Source organism: Nesoenas mayeri (genome assembly GCF_963082525.1).
Source record: "Nesoenas mayeri genome assembly, chromosome: Z".
In the NCBI taxonomy this organism is placed as follows: Eukaryota; Metazoa; Chordata; class Aves; order Columbiformes; family Columbidae; genus Nesoenas; species Nesoenas mayeri.
This window is the reverse complement of record NC_137542.1, coordinates 69,801,345-69,814,734: the sequence shown is the minus strand read 5'-3', so window position 1 is coordinate 69,814,734 and position 13,390 is coordinate 69,801,345. Positions and strand designations below refer to the sequence as shown.

Below are 13,390 nucleotides of genomic sequence, written 5' to 3'. Positions count from 1 at the left end.
TCTTTTAGCTAGTCCCATCTCGAGCTGCTCTGCTGTTCCCAGTTTAGTTTACATAGAGGAAACAACTCAGCTGTGTGACAGCTGTTGCACTTCTGTCCCGCGCACACCGTTCAGAACCTCTGCAGCCGTCAGCCCCAGCTCTGCTATGCTTGGGTGGCTTTCCAACACTGGCCAGGACCCACATTCAAGTCTAGTTGCTCAGGAGCCCTCCAAGCGTTGCTTGGCAGCTGCCTTCTGCCACCTCCAAGCAAGAGAAAATCCTCTAATGCTTTTTTGGCCCTCTCAAGCTGATGTGTGTCTTGTGCCATGTAAAGATCTGCTGAAGCTTCTTTACTAATTTCAGGCCAGGTCTCATGAGGAAGCAAAGATGTCAGTACCCACCACCCCACCCCACAATAATACCTTAGTAATCCTTTTAATAGAAGACATGAACGATCATTAAAGCAAATAAATGCCGTTTTCTGGAATTTTGTGTAGTAGTGATGTGCTATCATGTCCTACCCTTCAAGATCTGTGTTGTGTGTTCATGGTACCCACCCCTGGGACTGCAGTCACATGCTTAACATACACACCGTACTCCTTTAGCACTTTCTAGAAGAGTTAAGGTTCTTGTCACCCACTCTGGGGACAGGCAGCTTCTCATACTGTTTTACTTTTAATTTGATGATGCCTCAAACTTGTAAATCTGTTGCAGACCCACTTTCTCATTCAGATGGAGGTGGAAGGTTTACTGCAGAGCGCGGAAACATCTTCCCATGGTTCTCATACATTCAGAGTGGAGAAAAGGCTGCATGTTTTATTTGTTTAAGTGTTCGTAGGTGCCACCATAGAGTCTGAGTCCATTCACATCAGTACCAGGATTCAGGAGACCTGGTAATTCAGTTTAGTAATTTGCTAGTGCTTCCCAAGTGTCTAGAGCAAAATAAAAATAAATTTAAAAAAATTGAAACCAAGCACACACACAAAAATCGAGGTCAGGTTTCTCTTTCAGACTGTCCTTGCTCTTCTTTGTGCTCCACCAAACTGGGTGTTTGTTAGGGTTGCAGATTAGCAAATAGAAGCAAGTCTAGGCCCCTGATCCATCCACTGTCATACCTGCCTTTTATTCCAGGTCAAAATTTATTTCATTAATTACTTCTGCCGCTGTGTAAGTGTTCCCTGGTTTTCACTCATGCTCTCCTGACTAAGTCTTATTTCAGCCCTACTGGATCTTGTAGTTTGATTGCAAAGAATGGACAGGTATCTGGAGTCCTGCAGCTGTACTTTGCTTTTCTCCAGAGTGACTATTTTTTGGTAGATTTTTTACACAAGGAGATGAGTAATTTATTTGGTCACGGAGAGGTGTAGCCCTACCCAGGTCTGCCCAGTGTCTGAGAGACCCAGTTTGTGTGGTTAAGCAGAGTAGGTTTATTGAAAATGTGTCTCATTTTTCCACCTGCAGGGTGGAAAAACAGTGTTCTCCAGCACCACCATTGCACATGTCCTTATCCCCTTTTGTACCCCTTGGCTACCAATCCATATGTCCATGTAGACTTTGCTGTCAGGCCTTCCCTTTGGAGCTGTCAAAGCATGGAAGACTCCATGACTCCTTTCTCATTTCCACTTTCCAGGACAGGTTTGTTGTGAAAATCAACGAAGATTTTGTAGATGAGAGCACCAAAAAGACTTCCTACTAACGGAGCTGTGAGTGGGACCCACCACCAGTGATGTCCAGCCCTAAAATGAAACATGGGAGAGGCAGCTGGTGAGGCAGATGACCCACTGCGCTGCTGGTACATGGTGAGTCTGCAGGAGTGATCTGTGTGAGCAGAGGTGTCTAATCCCGCTTCAAATACTGGGCTTAGGCAAATTCTCTACCCACCAGCCTAACTGCGGGAGGGAGAGTCACTTTCCCCATCGCCCTGGGAAGTGGCTCAGCACTGCCTACTGGTTTCATGTTCTACAGGAACTGGGTGATCTTGATGAGCATGAGTGTCAGATACACACACACCCCCCTCACTCTCTCTTCCCTCCCCACTTCAAATAGATCTGCACCTCCTTTATCAAGCCCTCAAAGGTATTTTCTGGAAATTTAATTAAAATGGGCAGCTGGGACAGGAGGCTCTGCTAATGCGCTCACCATAGAATCATAGAATCATTTCAGTTGGAAGTGACCCTCAGGATCATCAAGTCTAACCATAACCTAACTCTGGCACTAAACCATGTCCCTAAGAACCTCATCTAAATGCCTTTTGAACATGTCCAGGGATGATGACTACACCATGTCCCTGGGCAGCCTGTTCCAATGCCTGACAACCCTTTCCATAGAGAATTTTTTCCTAACATCCAATGGGAAAACCTGCAGTAGGAGCCATCTTACCAGATAGGGGAGGGTAGGGTTTCACCTCCAGTTTCAAACATCTAAATTTAGGAGAGCTATTCAGCAATCCAGCTGTAAGTACCTGCTTTCAGCTGAGCTAAATCGCTCTGTGGTCACCTCAATAACTTCGAGCTAACAGGCAGCCAATTTGGTGGCCAAATTGGGGTATCACAATGTCAAGACCAAATCCCATGCTGGAGAATTAGTGCACCCCAAATTATGTGTACACAATGCATGGGGCTCCTCCACGCACAACCCTTGCTCTCTGAAAATGGAGAATGCACTGTGCAACGATAGCATCACTAGGTCCAATGGAAAAGGCTTCATGACCATGGTATCCTGGGTTTATCACCTCTCCTTGTGAGCAGGGAAGTGTAAAACCAAAACGGCTCACTCACGTGAAGACTTCAATTCCCCAGCCAGCAATCGCTGTGAAGATCCTGGGGGGCAGGTCTCGGGAGGGGTTTATGGCGTAGCCGGTGTTCATCCCCATCCCCAAGCCAATGCCTACGACCACGATACCCGTGAGCAAGGCCTGTGTGCCTTTCAAGGCTTCATTGTTCTTCTCATCATGGATGACCAGAATGCCCAGGAGCAGCATCGCTGTCGCCACAAACTGCAGGAGCAGGAAAGAGAGAACAAGTCAGGAGACTGAAGGGTCCCACTCAGCAGAGAGGAAAGACGCTTCCCAGAATGGGAGAGCAGGTGGGATTCATAGTCTGATCAAGTGAAGGGAGGACCCTAATGTTATTCCCTCCTCACAGGTGAACTGAAGAAAAGTCTTAACGCATTTCCCAGCATAAATGTCTCCACCTCATCACCAAAAATGCTCTGGGACTGATGTGAACTTCTCAGTACTGTAATCTCCCTGAACTTTCAGATGGGGACATGGGTTATTTTAAGTACATTTTGTCTAACAGAGGCAGAGCTGTAACAAACTGCTGAGGAGACAAATCTGAGCCTCCCTAGAGGGAGTGATGTTTTATACAGCCCTTTGTTGCATAAACCCTTTCAGGACTCAAAGCAAATATCAGGTGCTCCTCTGGGAAGCTGAATCTCCAATCTGTGACCGTAAGTAGCTGACATTTGTAGATCAGCAGTGCCCAAGACATCAGGAACAGTGGTTTGAACAGAAGTGATGACTGCTGTCTCTTTCTGCTTCAGAAAATGCAGCTGGAGAGCCTTGACCTGCTTGCAGAGATGGCAGCAAAAGCAGAAACTCTGCAGCTCTTGGCAATGTGCTGTAACTGTCATTTTCTTTCTCATGCAGCAAGGTCTCTGCATGCTCCACAGGAGGCCAAGTGATCAGGTCCCCATTTGTAGGCTCTCCAGCTCTCACCTGCCTCCTTATCATGCCCAGGCAAGAGTTTTGTTGGGTCAGAAACAAAAGCACAGGCTTCCTCTGATTTGAATGGACAGCGAACCCTCCTTCTCCAGTGTCCCAGTGCTCCACATCCCCTGAGGCTTCCCCTTCCTATTTCTGGGCATCTAGACGTTTGTTATATTCTGAGAATCAACAGTACACAGTCTAAACTGAATTGTTCAAACCCCAGAGGTTCAATCCACACAGGCTGTGTTCACATGAAGGTACTTGCAGGCACTCTGTGCCAATGAGGAGCAGCCAGCAGAGCTGCCTGGGAGTGTGGAGTGGGTGTAGGATCCAAAAAGAACAGCTCAGAGAAGTGTCCAGAACCCAGAGGAGATGGTTCATGACATAGCTCAGCTTCTCACTGCCTGCTGCGTGAACTGTGTTCAAGGGAAGGTGCCTGGAGGGCACTTGGACCAAGCTGTGGAGGAGCCTGCAGGCATTACCCTTTGGGCTTGCTCAGCCACCAAGGTGCCTTGGATCCTACCTGTCAGGCACCTGCCTGGGCAGTGGGCTCCATGGAGGAGAGGGTGTGATTCTATCTGCATATGTGGTGCTGAGTGCCCTGCAGCAGACCAGCCCTAGTGCCTGTTACCACCCACCTTCTCCATAGATGTCCCCACTGACCTCTGTGAAGAAGCCCCCAAGCACAGACATATAGGGAGCAGGGTAAGTGGAGAAGATCGATGCTGTGGCATTTGGTCCTGTCACCGTAAAGTTCCCCTTGGTATAGTCATACAGAGCATCTAGGAGAAATGGGAATTACAGAATCACAGAATCATTTTGGTTGGGAAAATAACTTTAAGATTATTGAGTCTAATCATTAACTCAACACTGCCAAGTCCACCTCTCCACCATGTCACTAAGCATCACATCTATATGTCTTTTAAACACCTCCAGGGATGGTGACTCCAACACTTCCCTGGGCAGCCTGTTCCAATGCCTGACAACCCTTTCTGGGAAGAAGTTTTTCCTAATATCCAATCTACACCTCCCCTGGCACAACATGGCCATTTCCTCTTGTCCTATCACTTGTTACTTGAGAAAAGAGACCAACTCCCTATGCTATAACCCCCTTTCAGGCAGTTGTAGACAGTGAAAAGGTCTCCCCACAGCCTCTTTTTCTCCAGGCTCAGCAGCCCCCTTCATCAGACTTGTGCTCCAGACCCCTCACCAGCTTCGTTGCCCTTGGCACAGAGTTCATCTCACATGGCCTCTACACAAGTCTGCCCATTGCAGCCAGCATGGACACCAAGGGGAAACGAAGCAATGGGAGATATGACGGAGGTGACACACCCCTCACAGGGCACAACCTCACCGATAACTGTTACCTGCAGACTGTGGTCTGCAGTTGCTTCTTTGTGCCTACCAGCCCCCTGTCCCTGCTGGATGCACTGTGTGCACTGGAGGCCTCATCCCTCTGCCCCTCGGGGCTGAGACATGCTGGAGACAGTGAGTGGTGGGTCTTCTAATCGCAAGTCAAAACCACAGATGAAAAAACAACTGCTGTCCTGCTTTCCACAGACCAGCAGAGTCCTCCAGAGCTCCAGCTGTACCTAATACATGGTAGTCCATCTTACTCAAGCCCTTGCAGACCCTGGAAACAAAACACTGACAAAATGCAGCTTTGAGTTGAGGACAGGTTGTGGCAGTGGGAATGGCCTGAGCAAAGCAGGTGTGTTCTCCAGGAACTGCACCTCCTTCCCACAGATACCTGGGCCCTGCTCTGGCCTTGAGCTATGAAGGCCTGTCCCACAAACCAGGAGCTCGCCCTCCTCACCCAGACATCATGCTGCATACTGTGAAAGGAAACACTTTTGCAGTACTGTAAGTTAAGACTGAAATGGTGCCCACTGCAATGCCCATGATAAAGACACAACCATACCGTAGTACATGGCAAAGACAGTGGCTGATGCCACGAAGGAGCCCAGGCATTGGCCGATCACATAAGCTGGGAGCTTTCTCCAGGGGAGGTTTCCTAAAATGCAGTGTGTGAGGGTGACGGCAGCATTCAGATGAGCTCCTGCAAAATCACAGCAAAACAAAGTGGACTCAGTCCTGATCCAGCTGTTTTGAAGCATGCCCCACAGTGACCAGCCAAACCTTGCTCCATAACATCAAGACTCTCCCAGGTCAGGGTCTCCCTCCTGCTGACCCCTTCTCCCTCTGGCCAGAGAGCTCCTAGCTTTAGTCCTTGAAAAATCACACAACCTCTGCTTTAGTCTCTGTGGACCACAGGCTGCCTCCAGAGAGTGGGTCATCTCACCTGTCTGAGACACCTCTATTGCCACAGCATGAGTTTCAGCTTCTCTCTGTTCAGCTTATAGGGAGCCCAGAACTTGTACTCATCACCCACCTTTTATATGGCTACAGGCAGATGAGGCAAATCTTACCCCAAACAATCTCAAGGCCTTCTGAAAACTTATGGTAGACAAGGTGGGGCTGACCCTGGCACAGCTGGGTGCCCCAGATCATGGAAGCTGTAGGCCCTTAGTACATCTGCTAGGGAGATGCTGTGGAAGCAAACTGCAAAATCAACCACTAATGCCCTGTATCTTCATGTCTGCAAAGCAAATCCTACGCAGGGCTGTCAGCAGGGACTCGGATCACCTCTTTGATATCGCAGCGCTGACAAGGGGTTACTGGGATGGTCGATCTGTCCCAGACCATGGTTGCTCCCACTAGCGTGGAACAGACAGCCCTTCCCTTGCAGGGTTTGTAATCTTGGACTGCGTTTCCTTACATCTTTTAGTATGTGCCTTTCATAGAGCAGAAGACCAGTTTTCCCTGTTTTGAGGGGACACTTTCTGTGGAGGAGGTTGGTGCTTTTGGAGAAAGACTAATTGGATCCAGGTTTGGTGCCCTCATTGGAAACTACATTTGTTCTCCAAGCCTTGTCTCCCCACAAATTCAATGGAAATGTTTGCTTTTTCCTACCCAGTAGGTGTAAACTTGGGGAGTTAGTAAATGCTCCAGCCTTAGTGGACTTCTCCTACTCCATCCTCAGCAAGGAATAAGAGCCAGACACACACCACCTCATCCAAGTACAGGACAGGGTGAACTGAAAGTGCATGTACCGCCTGCTACAGTTTCACAGCCACAACTGAAATGGAGGAAGATGCTTTTTTCTTGAATCGTTTGATCCTTTGCAGGCATGACCAGCCATTTCAGAGATCACAAGAAACATCTTGTGACACAAATTAGGCCAAATCAAAATGCCAGGAGGCCCTGAAGCTTGCTCCAGAGCCAGCCTGTGGCTGGCTGAGCTGAGACCCTTCCTCCCACCTCGCAGCCCTCAGCAGATCAGCTTCATCTCAAATGTCAACTGGGACTGCAGGGACCTACTTTCCTCTGCCCACTTTCCCCTGGCTGTCTCTGCCAGCTCCAAAAGGACAGGGAGACCAAGAGCAGACTGCTTGCATGGAAAATTTTTCCTTTCCAAACCAGCCTTCGACATCTTCTTGCTCCAATAATTCAAGAGCAAGCCCTTGCCTTAATTTTCTGCCCACTAGAGCCCTTAATCTCCTCTCTTGGTGCAAATGAAGGCAGAAATTGCACAAGGCAAAGGTAATGCTTTGTCATGCGATACCACCCCATGGCGTTGAAACACCACCTCCTGAGTTCGCATGGGGCACGTGCGCATGGGTGCGGATCATAAGGAGAAAATTTGCATATCGTTCCTTGTTGCAACATCAGCAGTTAGCTCTCATTTACAATAAATTATTTACTTGCCTGTGGGTCATCTTGGCAGTGTGTTTTCAGAGCTGCTTGTCTCCTTGGGCCATGATGACATAAGCCAAGTACCTAACAGGGACGCTGCTGAAACCTGGCTCCACAACAAGAGGGGATGGACGAACCTCCACTGCTCTCCCTTGTTCTGCTTGCCCTTTTCCCTGCTCAGATGCTTTTGGGGTCAGCATACTGTAGGTACACCGTGCCTGCCTTGTTCCCTGCTTCTTCTGACTTTGCTGTGCCATCACAACTCCTTGATTTGACCTCAGACCTGAAAACTTGGCTTATCCCTGGTTACGGTCACCAAACCTGCTCTGCTCTTCTTGCATGGAGACCCAAGGACCACCTTTTCTTCCAGTGGGGGCACTGCCATTCCTTGCCATCCTATCAATCACCTGCCTCTCCACCACCCACTCCTGCTGCTCCCAACACACGTGTCCTTTATGTGACAGAGAGATGTCCTATGCTCGCATGTCCTGCTCACCGGAGATTCCTCCAGACGCATGGATGCCCAGAGTAACACCGATGCCAAATCCCAGATTGATGCTCAGTTGCTGCCCGTAGTTTCCGTTTCCTAATACCACTTGTGCCACACTAGACAAGCCAAAGACCTAGTGCATGGAAAAACAAAGAGAGAAAGGGGTGTTAAAAGTAGTGTTATTGCTGTGATGGATGGAGCATCCTTGACACTTTTTCTGCAATAATAATAAACTGCCAAAGACAGGAATACTCTAAGGTGCCCATGGTCGGGAGATGAAGAAAGAATCACCCCACTCTACAAAAACTGAAGCAGTACCAGGGTTATTCCTCCTCAGTGCCCATCACACGAAACCCAGCACTCTACTCATGGATCAGTAAGAGGATACAAACCCCAGACACCTGCATCGAGGTCCCAGGCTCGATTGGGATCCCTCACACAGCCACAATAAGGGTGTCTGTGCCTGGAGCCAGGGACATGAGCCAGGGGAGCATCACCACAGACCCTCTGGAGATGGTGCCCGAGCTGGGTAGAAGGAGGGTGGGCAAATTCTTGCCGTCTTTCCTTTCCTGGTGTGCAATTTATTGACTAAAAACATAGTTTGGGCAGCACACAGCTATTTGGAAAACTGCACTCTAATTTTGGTCAATTATTCCAGTGAAAAACAAGGAGGGAAATTCTGGTTTGACTTTTCCTTTCAACACATATACTTCCAGTATGTAAACAGCCAAAGTGTCAATATTTTTTTAGTGACTAAAGGGAAACTGAGAAAAAGAAAAAAAAAAAAAAAAGATAAAAAGAAAAGTAAATACTCTCCATCAAGAAAAAGGCATATCCAAGAAATTGCTCTGGCCTGAGAGTAAATTTTATTTCACTCTTTTAATGTGGTCAGAGGGTGGAAAAATCAGTTCTTTGCACAGATTTACACTGAAATCTGGAGAAGGACAAAGCTTCTCTTCAGGTCTCTGCCTTGCAAACTGCTTAGGGCTTGGAGAGTGGATCCTGCTCTGTGGACTATGCTGATGTTTATCCAGGGTGACATGCCTCTCCAAGACAAGAAAGTCAGTATGTTCTCCAGCAACTAAGCAGGCTCTGGCCTGTCCTGTTTTGACTCAGATCTTTACTGGCTGCTCTGCCTGGATCCAACTTTTATCTCGTGTCTGCTCTCCCTCTTCCCTTTCAGACATCACCAAAATCCCCTGTTCCCCAGAGACACTGTTCTTATCTCTCACATATACAGACCACTCGCTGTGCTCTGCCTGGAGCTACAGCCTCCGCAATGTGGGACCTTCCCTCCATCTGCCATGGAAAAAGCCCCAAAATCTGGTGTCTGGGATGTCCCCCAGTATCTGCAAAGCTCTTAAACAACTCTGCCTGCTCATCTCTGATCTTTTCCAAAGCCACATAAAGGAGAAGCTAAACATATAAAGCACAGGTTCTGCAGAACAGCAGCAAGCACAGAGGGGTGCAGGTCAGGGGACATGGCTGTTAAAGCCAAACAGCATTATCCTGAAAAAAAAACAAAAAAAACCCCAGAAAACAGGCCAGAGTGACTATTTTTTAGCACAGATCCAAACCTCTGGTCTTTTGCTCTATCCACAGAGCCCCAGAGTCGTTGTGGTGTTTGTTGTTTGGTTTGGTTGGTTGTTTTTTTCCTACCTCCCTGCTCCTTTTGCTGTTTACTCCTGCTGCCTGGTTCCCTCCTCTATGAACACTGCTTGCCCACTAAAACAAGAGGCCCTGGCTGAGTGCTACCACCCAGGTGTCCTGGAGATGCTTCCAGCACATTCCCAGTTGTACTGAGGGACAGAGGGCTGCTGAAGAGCTGGATGCTACATTTGGATGCTGGATGCTGTTTGTAGCCAGCTCTTGATGGGGGACGATGCCCAGTGTTCCTCCTCCTACTCAATTCCTTCATGGGGATCAGTGAGGGAAGAGCCAACATGAGATGCAGGCTCCAAAATCTGCCTTAAATTGTCAGAATGCAGAGAAAAGTCTCTCCCCATGCTGCATCCCAGAGACAGCCCTGGCAGGACAACCCTGAACTTGTTCTTTATCACCTGGGAACTTCCACCACCAAAACGCAAAGGGGATGGAAAAGGAAAATGGTTTGTTCAGCTCCTGCTGAAGTCACAGCTGTATGTACTCTGACTTCCAGTGAGACCGAAACTCTGTAGTATGAGTGAAATTCAAGGAGCTAGGTGTGCAACCAGGTGTGATAAAAAACAAGCATCCTTTACACATGCAGTCATTGCCCTTGTAAATAAGCACGTTTTTCTGTGTGGACAGCTGTGCCAAAAGGTCCCCATCCTTACACAATCTTTCTCTTATGCATATCTCCAAGTATGAGTTATCTGGATTATCCTCAGCCTTTCCGTGCCAGCCTCTGTCTAGTCCAAAGAGTCCCTCTCAGCCCAGAAGCACCTGCAAGCCAAGTCCAGGTGTAGTAAGTTGGCACAGACACTTGCTGGACCTTTTTGCTATTTTGATCCAACACATGAGGGCTCTGGCCCTGGTGGGCACCTGACCCGCATCGGGCACCAATTCTGACTGCAAAGATTTCCTCACCCTCTCCCCAAACACTTCTGAAGCAGCCCAGGAGCTCAAAACCACCTCACTTTCTCTGCATTAAATGATGCTCAGGGAAGGAGTGGGTTTCTGTTTGATTTGGATAAGTGCTATTCATTTGCCAGCATAAGAAAACCAAAAGTAAAATCTTGGTGTACTTTACACTTAGTAATAATGTTTCCTAATGGTGGGTTGTGGCTCCGGAGAGTTTCACTGGCATTCATTGCCCTGGCAACCCTAAGTGGAAGATGGATGAATGCTGTTCTCACTTGACAGAGACTGTCAGTGGTAGAGGAGTCAGGGTCTGCTCCCCAAACCTGTATAGGACCCCAAACCACATCATCACCTCTGGCACACTGGGGAGAAAAACCTCAATTCACTGCACAGGATCTCTCAGTGGGTTGGCACAAGTGTTGTGTCGCCCCATCTGACCAGACACCGCTTTTCGGTTTCATTCCCAGACTCCTCTTTGTCTTTCTGCTAGAAGAGAACTGAAACAGCGGCTCGTTCCCCAGCACCCCCCTCCCACCGTCCACATTGCCCTTTTCTTCCAGAAGGGTTTTGACAGATGGTTCACCAGTGGGAAGCTGCCACCCCGTCAGAGCAGCGGGGTGAGCAGTAGCAACTAACTCCTGAGCAACCCCGAGGATGTGCTGAGAAACCACTGACCGTACGTGCTGCTGCTGCAAACACCCTCCCACTCTCCCTGCACACACACACACACACACACACAGCTGAGCCCATCTCCTCCTTACCATGAGGATGAACATCCCCAGTGCTTCTGCCAGCATCTCCCTGACGGTGACGCTACGAATCGTGAGGGCGTTCCGAATCTTCTCCAGCATTGTGCTCTCTGGCTCCAGGCTGTAGCTCCAGGAGCTCCTGTTGTGGCAGTACACTTTGTTGCGCTGAGCTAAGTTACCCTTTGAAACCTGGCACCCTCCCTTCACCCCTAGACACCTTAATTCATTTGGTTAACGATGAACAAACCAATAAAGTAGCAGCTAGCTTCAAAGTCTTCCCACACACATGCCATCCTTCTAAATCTATATGGTGAGGATGCAATACGTCTGCTAGTGCAGCACGGCAAACTCTGTGCCTTCGCTCAGTAGCAGTCTTTCTCCAGGACGGTGCAGCTGTAAATAGTCTTGGTGTGCTCCTGAAGCCTCTGTCATTCACCATAACCTCTTTGACAGGCACTGAACAGGAATTTTGGCTGTGCTCTGCATTGTAACCCACTGGCTGGTGGTGTGGGGCCCTTGTTTTTTTAACAGGTGGGATAAGGACCATTTGCCTGTGCTTTGCAGGACTATTCGATGCCAAGTTTGAGGTGAGGATGCTCTGCCTGGAGCTGGTGTGTACTGCTGTCTGCAGACGGGAAGTGCACAACGCCTTGAGCGTTGAATATTTGCTCCAGCCATGCCCAGAGCTCCATTACATGAGTGTAGAGCCCCGCCATCAGCCTCCCAGGCTGTCCTCTGCTGTGGGGCAATGAGAGACCACCCTTGGCAATAGTTCCCACTGACCTTCAATCTCATCTGGCTGCAAGAGCAGAGCCCTCACTGTCCTGATTCCTCCTTCATCTGCTCATTTTGGCTGAACACAAACCAGCAGTGTGTCCAGGTGGCCAAAAAGGCAGACAGCATCCTGGCTTGTATCAGGAATAGTGTGGCCAGCAGGACCAGGACAGTGATTGTCCCCCTGTACTCAGCACTGGTGAGGCTGCACCTGAAATCCTGTGTTCAGTTTTGGGCCCCTCACTACAAGAAAGACATTGAGGTGCTGGAGAGAGTTCAGAGAAGGGAATGGAGCTGGTGAGGGATCTGGAGCACAAGTCTGATGAGGAGCAGCTGAGGGAACTGGGGCTGTTCATCCTGGAGGAAAAGGAGGCTGAGGGGAGACCTTATCGCTGTCTGCAACTGGAGGTTGTAGCAAAGTGGGGCCCGTCTTTTCTCCCAATTAACGAGCAATAGGAAGAACTCAAGTTGCACCAGGGGAAGTTTAGATTGAAGATTAGGAAAAATTTCTTAACAGAAAGGGTTGTCTCACACTGGAACATGCTGTCCAGGGAAGTGGTGGAGTCACCATCCCTGGAGGGGCTTAAAAGACGTGTAGATGAGCTTCTTAGGAACGTGGTTTAGTGGTGGACTTCACAGTGTTAGGTTAACTGTTGGACTCTTTTATCTTAAAGGCCTTCTCCAACCAAAAGGATTCTATGTTTCTATTATTCTATTGCCTCTGCCCATCTCCCTGATCACTAGCTGCTCTTACATCTCCAATGTGAAAAGGTTTTAATATCTTTGCTTAATCACTAAAAAACCTAAACCCACTGAACACTCAAGAACTTCTTCTGCAAGCCTTGCCTGGTTCTTTGCTAGTTTTCTTCACCTTTCTCTCAAGCAGCTGCAGCTTCTCAGCGTGGCTGTGGGGGGGGACACAGTGCCCAGCCCTGGGGGGGTCACCAACAACCTCCCCGATGGGGACGTGACACTCTGCACATGCTGCCCTGCTGTTGTGTCCCTCTGGCACTGCTGTGTGGCAAAAGTTCACGAGCTTTTTTTTCACCCATGGGACACTCAGCAGCTGTATGGAACAACCTGGGAAGCCAGTTCTTATCTCTGCTCAAGGAGTGTCTGTCTTGTGGCAGGGAAGGGTTTCATGGACTGGGCTAAGCCCTCCTCCAGTAACAGATAATCAAGCTGCTGGCAAGCATGTTCTAACAGTATATTTCTATGTTGGAAGGATTTCTGTCCTGTCAGTCTGTGAGCCACACTGTGGCACACAAAAAGTGGCTGATAAATTTTTTCAGGTCACTTCATTCTCTGCCATGCAAATGTTTATTGGTGGAGTACACAAACATAGGTCATGGACCACGAGGTTGGGGTGC

At 48.8% G+C, this 13,390-nt stretch overlaps 1 protein-coding gene across 1 annotated transcript; it reads right to left on the bottom strand.

The window, feature by feature from the left end:
* Positions 1–1,562: 1,562 nt before the first annotated feature.
* On the bottom strand, positions 1,563–11,360 carry LOC308051590 (aquaporin-7-like; the record flags this gene model as incomplete). The annotated part of the gene is made up of 6 exons (XM_080362141.1): positions 11,259–11,360; positions 7,942–8,068; positions 5,611–5,748; positions 4,353–4,471; positions 2,758–2,975; positions 1,563–1,716 (listed from the first exon to the last, which is right to left on the bottom strand). Exons 1-6 carry the CDS (start codon positions 11,346–11,348, stop codon positions 1,563–1,565), a joined length of 846 nt encoding a protein of 281 aa, XP_080218267.1. The 5' UTR covers positions 11,349–11,360.
* Between the last annotated feature and the right edge of the window lie 2,030 nt (positions 11,361–13,390).